This window comes from Xiphophorus couchianus, chromosome 13, assembly GCF_001444195.1.
Source record: "Xiphophorus couchianus chromosome 13, X_couchianus-1.0, whole genome shotgun sequence".
Classification (NCBI taxonomy): Eukaryota; Metazoa; Chordata; class Actinopteri; order Cyprinodontiformes; family Poeciliidae; genus Xiphophorus; species Xiphophorus couchianus.
In genome coordinates this window covers 5,735,416-5,749,370 of record NC_040240.1, presented here as the reverse complement: position 1 = coordinate 5,749,370, position 13,955 = coordinate 5,735,416, and the positions used below count along the sequence as shown (strand labels likewise).

The 13,955-nt window shown below is 43.3% G+C and overlaps 1 protein-coding gene across 5 annotated transcripts in view; it reads left to right on the top strand.

Moving 5' to 3' along the window:
- Positions 1–236: 236 nt before the first annotated feature.
- The window catches only part of trit1 (tRNA isopentenyltransferase 1), a 40,840-nt gene continuing 27,121 nt past the window's right edge, over positions 237–13,955 (top strand). For 4 of the 5 annotated variants that reach the window (XM_028035140.1, XM_028035143.1, XM_028035141.1 and 1 more), the window contains exons 1-2: positions 237–467; positions 12,984–13,124. In XM_028035140.1, coding sequence (XP_027890941.1) covers positions 252–467; positions 12,984–13,124 — 357 coding nt within the window. In that variant the 5' untranslated portion in view covers positions 237–251. Of the gene's footprint in view, positions 468–6,455; positions 6,636–12,983; positions 13,125–13,955 lie in introns of those variants that run through there. The other variant, XM_028035142.1, reaches the window with a different exon arrangement.

Below are 13,955 nucleotides of genomic sequence, written 5' to 3'. Positions count from 1 at the left end.
AACACGTGACCACAACTTGAACGCACCAACTAAATCCTCCCTCGAGGCGGTGAACATCCTGTTACTTCAAACTAGAAAAAAAAAAAAACTGTCACAAATCAAACAGTGGAGTGTAACCGACTGAAATGTCAAAAATGATAATAAACAGACAACACTGCATAATGACATGCAAAACGCAACGGCAGCCGCGAATAATCGCCAATTAACCAGTGTCGCTATAGCAACGGCGGCCCAGCTGTCTCGTAAACCACATGCCGCTTCTGCGCACGCGCGAGGGTGTCAGCTGGGCAGCGGGAGGAGACTGCATCATGGCGGCCTCCAGTCTGCGCGTGCAGTGCGTCTTACGGAGAGCGACGGTCCCGTCTTTAGTCGTGATCCTGGGAGCTACCGGTACCGGGAAGTCCAAGCTGGCAATCGAGATCGGAAAGCGGCTTCAGGGAGAAATAATCAGCGCCGACTCCATGCAGGTAAGAGGATTCGCTGCGTAACGATAGTGGCCGGCAGCCCACCACGCTGTAAACTGCATTCTGGAAGCCGTAGCTCAATTCCGACACCGTTTCGTAAGGAGATAAATGCAGATCCGAAAGCATGAGCTTCTTAGATAGATAATCCCTGGAGGACTGCGGTTAAAACTACCATGAATCAGATTGTTTTCTGTCTGCACTACCTGTGTTGGACTCTGCAGTGACCTGACATGAAACTAGTGCTCAAGACAAGGCGATCAGATCAGTGACAAAAAAACGTTAAACCCCGTTTAAAACATGTTCTCTGTAATGCACGAATATGGACAGGATCGAGCTGTGACTGTAAACGTGAATAGTGTGTGTAAAGAAATCCTGCAATCCTAATTGAAATAGACTAGCAGCGACATCATCTACAGCAGGGGTCCCCAAACTTTCTCCTGTGAGGGCCACATAACTTGTCCCTTCTCTGATGGGGGCCCGGGGTCATTTTGTAACAGAAAAAGTGTGACGATTGTAAGAGTGCTAAACATAAAAATGTATTGTTTTTCAGAAAGCACAATCAAATAACCTTTTCTGGATTCTTCAGAGAACAAAAGTCAGGAAATATCACTATTTATGAAATAAATAATAACCAAATAACACTGGGTTCTCCACATAAAAAAAAGGGTTAGGGTCAATTATATGCATATATAAAATAGTTACTAACTAATAGTTAATAATAAATAAAGTTCATTACTAAGGAACATTTTATTGCAAAAGTCCAACTTATCAAATAAAAATGCACATATATGAAAATACTCTGGTATTGTTCAGGGGGCCGGACCAAATGTGGAGGCGGGCCGCATCTGGCCCGTGGGCCGTAGTTTGGGGACCACTGATCTACAGTGTCTCGCAAAAGTATTCATACCACTTACACAGAAATCAGAGTATGTATGTTGCAAGAAACAACAGAAATCTTGACGTACACGTTGACTGTAAAGTAGGGAAACAGAAAGCCCTTAAATAAACCCTCCATCACTTTACATGACAGGACTGAGATTTTATTCTGATAATGTGAGGTTAGTTTGGTCTTCATTATGGCCTCACATTTCCTCAACTTCCCCTAGAACTCTTTATGTTGTTTGTTTTAAGGCTTGCTAACCCCTCCAGGACAGATTAACCAACGTCTTGTTGGGTCGGAGGGACAAGAAGATCATATTGCAAATCAGACTTCTTACAAAAATATAAATACTCTGACTAGGCAGAAAGTAGTTTTAGAAAATGACAGGTAAAAGTAAAAATTGTCTATGTTTCAATTTACAGGTGACAACACATTGATATCAGCCCTGTAAGTAGAACTGAGCGGATATTAATAACATTTCTTTGCACGTTGTGGTTTGTGTTTTGGAACGGTGTTGGGAAGCAGTGTGAACCGTGTAGTCGATTTATTTTCAGTTTTGAAAGGGTAGGAAAAATATGTTATCAGTAAATATCAATTATTGGACTTAACAGCAATATTAACATTGGATGTTGTTATTGGGACAATTTTTTTATTGTGACCTTGGACTTCTTTTTCAAAAATGGTTAAACACGTAAGAACATACACCGGCTTGAGTTGTATAAGTTTGGACTGACTTGTGTTGAATATAAACCAGAATATAAATCAGAATCCACGGTTACATTTTGAATCGAATCGAATCTTTAAGAATTTGACATCTTCTGTCTGGAAATCTTGTGCTTCAGTGATTCAGGAATCTCTGAGTGAGAAACGGCGTCTTCAAATGATTCAGAAATGCAGAATCGTTACTGTCTCTGGAAAAATGAGCAGAAGAAAGCTGCTGTTAAGGAAGACTTAACGGAAACGTGGCGATGGCAGCATCATGCTGTGGGGAGAGAGAAGCAGGTCAGAGTTCGCAGGTAAAAGATTTGAGGTCAACACATGAGAACATACACCAGGTTGGCACGCCTTCCGACAACCCTACATTGTTCTGGTGGAAGCCAGAGCTACGATGTCATCGTCCAATCAAATCAAAGTCAGGTCAATAAATGCTTTGATGTCAACTCAACTATAAACACAGGACATGTGGAGTGTGAAAATGTCAATGATTTGTGTCAGAATGGCCCAGTCAAAGGCCAGACATCAGTTGATTTGGAAATGTAATTTATGCATTCCTGAAATCGCTGTGGATGTTGCCCCTGACAAAAAGCTGGCAAATTGATAGACTGTGTGAACTTATTTTGTCTTTTTGTGATTCTCATGGATCCTGACTTTTTCCAGGTGGTTCCTTTAAATTTCTCTTGCGTCCTCGGACAGCTAAACCAACTTTTTAGGTAAAAGCATGTTTAATTAGGTAACAGTCAAACATGACTGTGTGGGAAAATAAATGAAGCCAAAATTATGTCATCACTTCTGATGGGCATCAACTCTCTCTCTGTGAAAACTCTCACTCTTATTTGCTCCTCAAAGCTTGTTTTTTTGGGGGGGGGGGTTCTCAGACTCTGTTGCTACAGCAACCCAAGGGCATGCACACAAAAGAAAAGGTTGGCGCAAAGGCCTGAGATTGGGTCACTTCCAGTTCTTCACACCTGTGACTGTCCAGAGATTGTTTCTCCCGAGCGCAGCGTTCAACTAATCACATCTTCCTCTTACCTCAGCAACAACACACCTCCCCCCCTCAACTGTGCACGCGTTGTCCTTGAAAGCCCGTGTCCCTGTGGGGCGTACCTCCTCCTGCAGTCACCTGGTGATGGGCAAACTGGGTCACACTAATAACATCTCAGCCCAGAATATCTCTCCACGATCGGTGGAGAAACGGTGGCCTAGTTACGGCGAGGCAGCCACAATCTTCACAATCCGCGGCCTTGTCGCGCTCCTCCTCTTGTTGGTGTGAGTGTTGGTGTCAGAAAGCGGGAGAGGCGCGCCGACACGGAGAGACGGCCTATGTGAGAATGGGGCTGTGTGTAGGTTCGAGCCGGACCGTGTTGTCTTTGGGATAGGAAACAGTCTGGTCTTGTTTGGGAGAAAGCAACGTTATGCTGAGCTGGTGCACATTCAGCGCCGTGCCGCGCCGGCCCAGCAACTGGTAGTGAATGGATACACTGTGGCCACTGGGAAGTGCCTATTGTCCCATGGAGAATTGGTTCCCACACTCCCTAACACTCCTATTGTATTACCGCCACCCCACTCATGCCCCCGCCCCATTCCCTCAACCCACAGTTCATTGGACATGCAGGAGGGATATTATTCACTCATTAAATGAACATACTATCTGTGGCACACACACAAGTGTCTTGCTTGTACTGTTCTTGAATGAGGCACTGCCAAGTAGTGTGAGTCTGAGGTTCCCAAACTGGGATCCAAGGATCAGTAGGGGGTCCTTTGACTAAGACTATGGTTTAGGAATAACTGATTTGAGCTTATTGGTTAGATAGGGACAAAATCCACTGTGCAGGGCTGAAAATATGTCCCTGCTTTTTTTTTGTTTTAATCGTAAATCGCAGTGGCAGCACCCGGTTGGCGGTTCTAAAGGGCTCAACATACAGGAGGCAACATCGCACCCTAGTTATTGATTTCCTACAGGACTTTCATGGTGAGGCAACAATCATTTACCGTCCTCCAACCAAGCGACCAGCGAAACTTGTGCATGTAAAATTTTGAGCTTGTAGACGTGCATGCGTGAGCCAGTGACACAACACAAAAAGGGTGAAAAATGTTAGAGTTTTGTCAGCGTCATCGGTAGCATGTCCCAGCTGCTGAGAAAATTGAACACTTTTCAACCTTCTTGTGTCGCGTCACTAGTCCGCGCGTGCACACCTCCGTGTACAAGCTCCAAATTTCACATGCACAAATTTCGTTGGTCGGACTTCTGGAAAAGATCAAGCAATGGTTGCCTCATTGTGCAAGTTATGTGGGAAATGAGTAAAGAGGGAGCAAAGTCGCGTCCCGTGTGTCCAGCAATGTATGCTGTAATCCCCTTCTAATCTGACAAAAATAGACCTTCAAGGAGCAACATTGGTGGCTTTTTCTTGCCGTCATTTGGCGAGAGGCAGGTTGTACCATGGATGTCTCGGTAGTTCATCCCAGGCTAACATGGGACACACTGGATGATTCACACATCATCTCAGTTCTATGTTAATTTCTAGAGACCAATTAATCCGATATTTACTGTGCAAAAAAGTCTCCATCCAATATAAAGAAGTGTATTTGTGTGCACTATTTAATTGGTCAAATCAGGTTCATGAGATCCTGTGTCCTGAGGCGAGACACTGACGTATCACAGCCTCGCTTGCAGACAGCACTTCACAAGGTGTTGTTTGCAACGAGAAGTGGCTGACATGGAGGGTGACGGCGAAGAAGGAAGGCTTAGCGACTCATGTGAGCAGCGCTCAGACTGAAATATTTCATCCGTGCAGTCTGAAGCGCTCGAAATCATTTTACGAGCTGCAGGTTCTGCCGCAGTGCAATCTGTCAGCTGCTCCCTCGTTTTCCATAAGTCAGTGATGATGCTGTTAGTTGTTATGGCGCATCATCAAGTATCACATCGTTCTGTGCATGTGCGACATAAGACCTATAAGGAGCAGTATAGCTCCCCTATGCATTCCAGGAGATCTTTAAGAGATTTAAACTGCTTGTAATGTCCAGCACAGAAACGTGTATGCTCAAAGTTTAGTCTTAGTGTATTTTTCTTTGGATGTCAAACAAATTGTATGGATGTACTTTTTGCAGCCGCCTTCCGAATCGGTCCGAGGAAAGTTGAGCAAAATTTAGAACGTTTGAGGCGACTCTGGCTCGTACAGCAAGTCTCTGCTCATTTGTTTGTCATTGCCGTGCTGCGCCATCCAATTCTTGCTTCCATTTTCTTCCCGTTTACAAATGGTCCACCAGTTTTCTCAAGGATGGTGGAATTCATGGCGGATTCTATGTTGGGGAACTTTTCAGGTCCTCCTTCAGCAAAGTATTCCCAGTGCATTAGATTTCCACCTCCGTGCGTCACAGTTGGTAGGAGGTTCTTTTCCTGGATGGCTCTATTTGGTCCTCTGTTCTGATGTCCAAATAATTCAATGTCAAACTAAATCTGCCACAGATGTTATCTATCAAGTCTGTCCTTCATGTTTTTGTTAGAGAGGGAAGCGGCAAGGACGTCATATTGATTCTACTAGGTTCGTCAAATTGTTATTAAAATTTAATGGAAAACAGTTTCTTCCCTGGCAGTCTGAAATTACTAATACAAAGGTACTTTAGTACTTCTCCCTCTCTACACCAATGTTTTGGAGAGAAGCTGGTATACGTTTGGTGTTCCTCAGCATCAAGCCGTAGAAACCCTGTGCAAGTAAGCAATTATTAAAGAGGTTGTATTCGTTTAAAAAAAACAAAAACAAAAAAAAACCCGGTGTGGGTTAGAGTCGTGGAAACAACTTTTTCAAATTGTATCCAGTCTGGATAAGGTGGGACTCAACGTTCTGAGCTGGTACCCAGTAAACTGGAGGGACAGACCAGATGTCTCCAGAGATGAAAGCGATCCCTATAGAAGATCTCCACTGCAGCAGTGAGGGAATTTTTATTCCTCCTTGAGCTTTTAATGTGTTACAACCGCGACCAGTGGAGCTTTTACCACCCTGCGGCTGCGCCAGTTTATGTTATTTGCTTGACACCAGTTAACGCACAAGTGGGATTTGCATTTCCTTCTTTGTTTTTTTGTTTTTTTCTTTTCTTTTTCTCCTTCTGAACATTGCTTCAGATTTGCTTTGCAAGTGAATGGAAACCCGGCTATTGTCTCCGGCAGATAGATTGTTGCACTGCAGGGAGTGAAAAGGAAGCTGGGGCTTTTTTGCAAATGGTGGGAGGGATGGGGTCATAATGAAGGGCCATCCGATGCCCTGGGGGGGCCGAGGGCGATTTTTACAGGTCATGCAAATGCATGCATCGTTACTTTGGTTTGCGTTGTGCTTGGAAGTGTTGGTGGCCGTTGACCTTTCGCTATATGCACGTCTGGATGTAGGCACCGCCCGTTTGCTCTTCAGGATGACATGAGCGGTGAGAGGGAGGCGGACTGTTCAGACTTATTTGTTTTCTGCCGAACGAGACGGAGAAGGGCCGAGCAGCAGGGCAGCTGTCAAGTGTCGTCTTGGCACTTACAGTCCCATAACAGTGCAGTAAACGAGGCTCCTAAATGGCGGACACCGCAAGATAAGGTTAGCTTTCCGTCATAGTTTTGGAACATGAGGTGGTGTCGCCGTTCTGCCAAAACCATTGGCTCATCCTTGTGTGAAAGCCATTGAATGACTGCAGCTATGTGTCACATATCCCTCTGATTCGCCCCACAGGCATCCCTTCCTCCTCTGCTCCTTCTCCTTGGGCATGTTTATTTCTCTCGCTCCCCACTTTGCTGTCTCTCTGGCTGTCTGCTGTGGCTGTGACCTGTCTGGGCTTTGACGCGTGTCTGTTTGCACCGCATCTGAGGCGACGCTGCCTCCCACATCCAGCATATACGACGCGCCGCTTTATGTCCTCTGAGCCGGTGTAGGACTGCGCCAGAAACGCCGGCTGACGAACCCAACGTGTTCAACGTGTTTGCGGGTCTGAGTGTGAATTACCGTCTGCGGGGCGTGGCGATTCTGGTCGGTACTGTAAGGCGGAAAAGGAGGATGGCAGGGTGAAGGAGGAGGAGGAGGAAGAAAGGAAGGAAGAAGAAGGAAGAGAGGAGGGTGATGGGTATTCATCATGAATGATTTATTAGTCTGGCATTACTGGGCCCTTCCCCACAGAGAGACAGAGCAAGAGGAAGATGGAGAGATAAACTGATGAAGGATGGTGCCTTGAAGGGAAAAATAGAAACTGTATGAAGAGAGAAAAAGAGGAAGACGGTGATTTATCTGTAAGTGTAACTCAGGAAGAGATTCAGAGGGAAGGTTAAAAACAAACTGCCTGGGGTCAAAGCGGGGAGGCATTCCACCATCTGCAATCTGTACAAACCGAGTCAGAGTGACCATTTGAATCAAAGCAGTAAGGATGGAGGCTTTATCATGTCTAACTTATTATTCGTCTAAGCTATTGATGAATGAATCGGGCGCATGTGTTTTGTCCTATTTGTCATTTTCTACTTTTGCCATTTTTGGTCACTTCACACTGAATTTTCTATGGAACGAAAACTGCGTTTAATGCCCATATCTAAAGCACATCGTACCTGTCTGAAAAACAAAATCTCACAGGCAGTGGGGACAACATTGTGTGAAAAGTAAAGAAAGAAAAAATTCTGTATGTTAAACGCACAACAGTCTTCAACAAAAATCAAGAATCACATGAGGCCATTGCTAATGTTTAGTGGAGGAAAGATGGCTGCTTTTAGAGAGGTGCTGATTTTTACGTTTGTTCATACACTTTTCACTTGTTTTTTATTTTTTATAAGCCCGACTGTTCCAATAGGTTGAGTTGCGAAGGACAAAGAACGCTTGGAGGTCAACGATTGGTTGGCTACAACCAATCAGTCGGTTGGTTACAAGGTTTACAATCGAGACACGATGCCGTTCAACATCCACACGCTTTTATATTCGAACACGGTATTTAAAAGTAGCTCAACCTCTCTGTCTGTCCACACAAATGCATCTCTTAGCGCCATGTTTAATTCCAATGAGGAAGTTGTTTGAAGGATTGTGATTGGCTGATGTAGGTTTTAGCTTTGCCCTACAGTGCCCCCTAAGGGTTTGGCATGTTTAAAACAACACTAAGCAGTGTGATTCAGCGGGATGAACACTTTTCTTAAATCGATCAGGTGTGGACGAGATTATGTTAATTAATATCTCTGCTACATCATTTTAAAAAGACTTGGCTACTTGTTGACTAGGCCTTAAAATGCAGAGTCTACAAAGGGTACAATATTAGAAGGAGCTCTGTATGCACATAATAGCAAATAAGCTTCCTAAATAATTTTTGATTAAAATGTATCCATGTCATGAGTAACCATTTCTTTTCTTGTCTTTGCCCTGTCCGTATCTTAGCTTTTACCTGAATGAGCGCTTGCTCTCTTTCATTTATCCTCCCTCTATTCTGTTTCTCTCTCTCTCCATTCTGCCTGGCCCCTTCCTTATTTATGTGGCAGAGGAACAGCTGTCTCGTGCAGGGCGTAAGGTTGGCCAGTCCGCCGGACTGCGGGCTCAAACACTGAGCTCATTGTCTCACACACACCCACGCACGCACCCACGCACGCACGTTAAGCCACACGGTCACATCCATTCACATTCATTTCACAGTAAGACGGTAGGAGGAGGGGAACTGAAACACCTGAATCCCCTGCTTTCTCTCTCTTCCCCCATTATCTGTGTTTTCATGAGATTAGGAATCAGAGACATTGAAGGTGATGAGCTCAGACTCCGAAACATTTCCTGAGGGATTCTCTTTTCTGCTTCTTCCAAAGAGTCACGGGTTGTTTCATTCCTTCGCTGCCTTGACGAAGCTTCCCAGTGCAGTGCCTCGGAAAAAGCATTCAGAGCCTTTGAACTCAGTCACATTTTGTCCCACTTCAACCACAAATCAAATGACTAGGTCATGCTGGCACATGAATGTCAGGGTTTCCCCCCAGTGTTTTATAAGCCTGGCGGGCCACCAAGCTTTACTTGTGCCCCCACCAGGCTTAGCATTCCTTATTTATTTAAGTCTTTATAAAATGTTTGCATTTTTGACACCTTATAGTTTGTGTTCAGGTATTAATCTTCCATCTTTCAAGTGATATTTTCAAATATCAACTTATATGTCAATATGTCAACTTTTAACGTTTTTTTTTTTAAACTCAAAAACACAATGACACAATGACTGCTCTGCCACCCAAATGTTTTGTTCATTTATCTTGGATGTTTAAAATGTTTTCCATTTCCAGCTTTAAATGTTTGTCAGTGTGTTTGCATTATTATTCCACTAGCATTATATTACTCATATAATCAAAAATGGTTTCAAAGCAGCAGTATTATCATTTATCGCAATAACCTCTGGAACGATTTATCGTCCAGAAAAACCTATCTTGACAAATGTTCTTATGAGATGTTCAAAGCTTGTTTTGATGGGGGTTTTTTCCCCTCTCTGACTTATTCGCAGTGTTGTCTTTGTTTTCTTCTGCTTTTTAAAAAAATACTCCTCTGAGGCCTCCACATGACAAAATGTTTTTAAAAAAAGAAAAGTGTTCCACGGGTGTGAGAACTAAACGCCTAAATTGTTCTGTTCTCTAAAAGGAAAAACGGCATCTTATTCCAAAAAGCGCTTTGTGGATTTATTTTTTCTCGCTTTAAATCGTCGGCCGGTGTGAAATATGAGCTCTGCCCACTAGATGTAAATGATTATCAATTCTTTTCCCGTCCCGTCTGTCGATAACCGTATTCTGTGTCGTCGCTCAGCTGACGGCGAGGGGAAAATGATGAGCGTCATTTCGCATATTTACTTAGCGGGCTGCGAAGAAGTTATGTGCTTGTCCTAATTTATGAATTTGTGAAGGCATTTTCTTTTCGTCTCCTCCAGACGACGTGTAAACACCATTAGCTCTGCCGGCTCTCGTCTTTGATTTCTTTATGACTCTGAGCTCCAACGTCGCAGCAATTTGTCGCTCATTTCCACCGCCTCGACTTGAAGTTTTAATTTCTCTCTCATTTTCTCTCATTTGCTGCCCTCGCTCAGAGCTTCTTTTTTTTTCTTTTCCCGCCTCTCCACATTTTCCAGTTGAGTGACTCTTTTCGTACGTTGAACTTACATCACCTGCCTTTTCGCTTGTCTTCTTCATCTTCGAGGAATTAATGAGCGGATGCTTCTGCATCTATTTGATGTACATTAAAGCCATTAAGAACAGAGAACGTGGCCTTCTGTCTCTCTCTTTCTTTTTTGTTTCCTTTCCTTCCTTTCCTTCCTTCTTTTGTCCTCACTTTCCTTCTTTCTTGTTTTTATGTACTTTCTTTCTTGTAGTCTTTCTTTTAATTCTTGCTTTCATTCTTGCACTATTGATAGTTTTGTTGGAAAATGTTTTTTTTTAACATTTTTCTTTTTATGTGGAGTTAATTTGTCTAAAGTGGCTTTTATATTTGGTGCCGGTTACAGAAAGTAGGAGCTACTAAGTAGAAATTGTAAAATGTTTTGATAGGACAAGTAAAATTTTCCATTTCTACATGTAGAATAAATGAGATAAATAATGTTGTAGGGGAAGAAGTTGACACAATCTTCATTTTGATGGTTAAAAAGAGCAAAAACTGAATTGGCAGTTGGCTCTTAGCTCTGTTTATGTAAATGTTTCTCAGGATATCAAATTCTGTTTTTTAAATGGATATTCATTGAAAAATGTGTGTTGTTAAAATAAAATAAAAAATCTCTACTTTTCTTCAAATAGATCCCCAGATTTCAAACGCAGTGTGCCGTTTAAACTTTACGTCCCCATGTGGGTTTCCATACAGTGTCATTCAGCCATAGATCATCCATTCATCCACTCGTGGTTTTGTCATGCAGAGAAGCCGTGCATAATTTATCACCCTGGGTTCTTCGCCCTCCCCTGCTCCTTTCTTTTTGGCATGCTGCAGAGCTGAGAAACATTTGGTGGAGTACACCAAAACCTCCCCTCCCCCGTCCCCTTTTTTACACCCCGTCACCCAGGATGTGATCAATAACCCTCACTGGTCTACCCAGGCCTGTTTCCTGGAGTGTGTCGTATTGTTGACCTGCTATAGAGCAGTTAGAGCAAACAAACACGGTCAATCCTTATCAATATGTGGAGGAATTGTAACAAATCTCCAGGATGACTCCATCTACGTCTTATATGCTCAGCGATTGCAGTTCAGGTTGAAACCAAACTGAGTTGAGTTTAATGGCTGAGCTTTAGCGTTGTTAGCAGCTAACAGTTAGCCAGTTGTGGTATGTCAAAAGTGTTTTTTTTGTTGTTGTTGTGTATTGTCCTGTCATTCACTTACCTCTGAACTTGGAAGCTAACTCATAGAGGTCTTGTAGTGGACGTATAGTGGACTCACGTTAATGACTAGCGCTTTAGGGTTAGCGCAGCTAACTGTTTAGTTTGTGTTGCCCACGACCGGAAGCGGACAGACCTATACGTTAAGGCAGCATAAATAACTTTCTGTTTGTTTCTAAATGAGACTCAAAGGAAAAATGTCCACCTTGAGCTCTATCAAAGTGTTTCACTGGACAAAGTGCTGACAGCAGCTACGCTGCTCTTCGTGAGGCAGACGGCACTGAAACGAGAAACATTCTGGCCTTTTCAAATAGCTAAATCTCTTGTTGTACGTCTGTATGTGATTGTTTCCGTTTGTATTGGGATAGAAATAACGTTAATTAAATCCACCCAACTCTTTCTAAATCATAACTTTGTAATTTAGCATAAAATTATTTGAAATTTCATTCAACACATAGTGTTTGACACTCTGTTTTTCTTCTTTTGAACAATTCTATACAGAAGCTATATTACAAATAATCTAATTTTAAAATATGAATAAAAAAACATGCAACTGTACTTTTTTTCTTTTTTTTTTAAAGTACAATGTCATTAACCACAAAACCGAATGTGCTGACGAGTAACAAAACTTACTTTCTCGTCCATGAGATTTGTGTCTCCTACCAGAACCTTAAAACACCCAGAGAAGGGGAACATGAGCGCAGCAGACGGTGTTCTGCATCTGTTCAAACTCCAGACACCGTGTGTGAAATGAAAATCCCAACTGGGGGCTGCTTGTCGCCTAGTTATCACATTCCCTCAGACGGCTTCCTCACTCACCGATGGAAATCGGAGCGAGATTGTGGACTGTCGTTGAATGTTGACGGCGAGCCCAAAATTCTGCACACGCCGGGTACATTTAGATGTACAGTAATTCATTATTGAAGAGGGTATAAGTTATTTTCAGCAGGACATTTTTTGATACAATGTCAATAAAACGGATTATATTTTAAAATTTAGCGACGGATGCCTGTCGGAAATCCTATTGGAACCAAACTTCTTGGTTGGATGAAACCACTTTGAAATCTAAACCTGCAAAAATGCACAAAGTAGCTGCATTTAATCATATTTATTGATACACCTTTATTTAACAAACATTAGAGAAAATACTAAAACTAACAATCCCGATACTACGGACAGTTTTGGAGGGTAAACATCCTTAAGAGAAATGTATCGTGACAAAAATAGATCAAAAGTGTTCTACAAAATTCATCACGATAAATAATAATACAATAAATAAGTAGGAGCGCCATGCAAATCGGAGCTTTACAGAAGCTCAGATTTGAACAAAATTTGGAGAAAAATAGTAAGACAAACAATCCCGACAATGCAGGACAGTTTCAGGTTTTATTTTTAACATCATTAATTGGAATTTGTGATGACAACAATGAATCAAGATATTATCATGGTAAGAAACTTATCGCGATAAAGGATAAACAATACGATGAGTGCCCGACCCAGAACGTTGTCCTTTGTAAAGAGGAACAGAACTGGAATCGGACCGCAAAGCAAATAGAGAGAGTCAGACCAACTGCTGCATATTTTATTGTCTACTCATTTCTGTCCCTTGCAGGTGTACAAGGGTCTGGACATCATCACAAATAAGGTGACTGCCGAGGAGCGCGCCCAATGCGCCCACCACATGTTGGACTTTGTGGACCCGTTGGTGCGGACCTACACGGTGGTGGACTTCAGGAACAAAGCGCTGGAGCTCATATCCTAAACTCTGCAAATTCGATAACCAAGAAAATGTTTCGTTTTTTTTTTTTCTTCTTCCACCTGATTCCACGGCGTGCTATCGACCCGCTACACGGCAGATTATTTGGCGGGAAACTTAGCAGGTCTAACGTGCTAATTGGCTCGAACGCAGCAGCTCTGTTGACGCCGTGTCCTGATTCTTGCCTCTTGCAGATGCTTTCCTGGAAAAACGCAAAGCAGGAGATCACTAGAGTTGATATTTATAGCGGAGTGCGTCTGCAGTGTGTCTTGACCAACACGCATGCTAACAGGCGCCGGCTCTGGGCAGTCACGCCCCGCAGACGCTGGCCACATCACACAGATGTGCAGAGAGGAGGCGATAACTAGAGAGAGAAAGAGGGAGGTATTAATAGATCGGCGCATGCACACACACACACACACAGACATGCTCGATTCCCGTTTTTTATTCCTGCACACACACACTTTGAGGGGATGCAGGAGCTCCAAGAATAGGGTCGGTGCAGCAGGAACCTGCTGGTGGCGAAGAGGAAGAGCTGAATACAGATTAGGAGGAAAAAGAGAGAAACGGAGTCGGTGTGAGCTTAAGTTTAAGGACACAGGATCTGATGTCGCATCATCCCCCCCACCACCACTAAACACGCCACTCGCATAAACCCCTCCCCCTGTGGCTTCCCATCCTCTTGATTTTTGTTGCTGCTGCTTGTCAATAACCTTCCTCCGCTCTTCCACGAGCGCGGAGAGGCAGGCTTGTAAGTGGACAAAAGGCAAGTGATGATGCCTGATGGGCTCTTATCTGGTTTGAGGGGTTATTTGATTAGCCCACAGT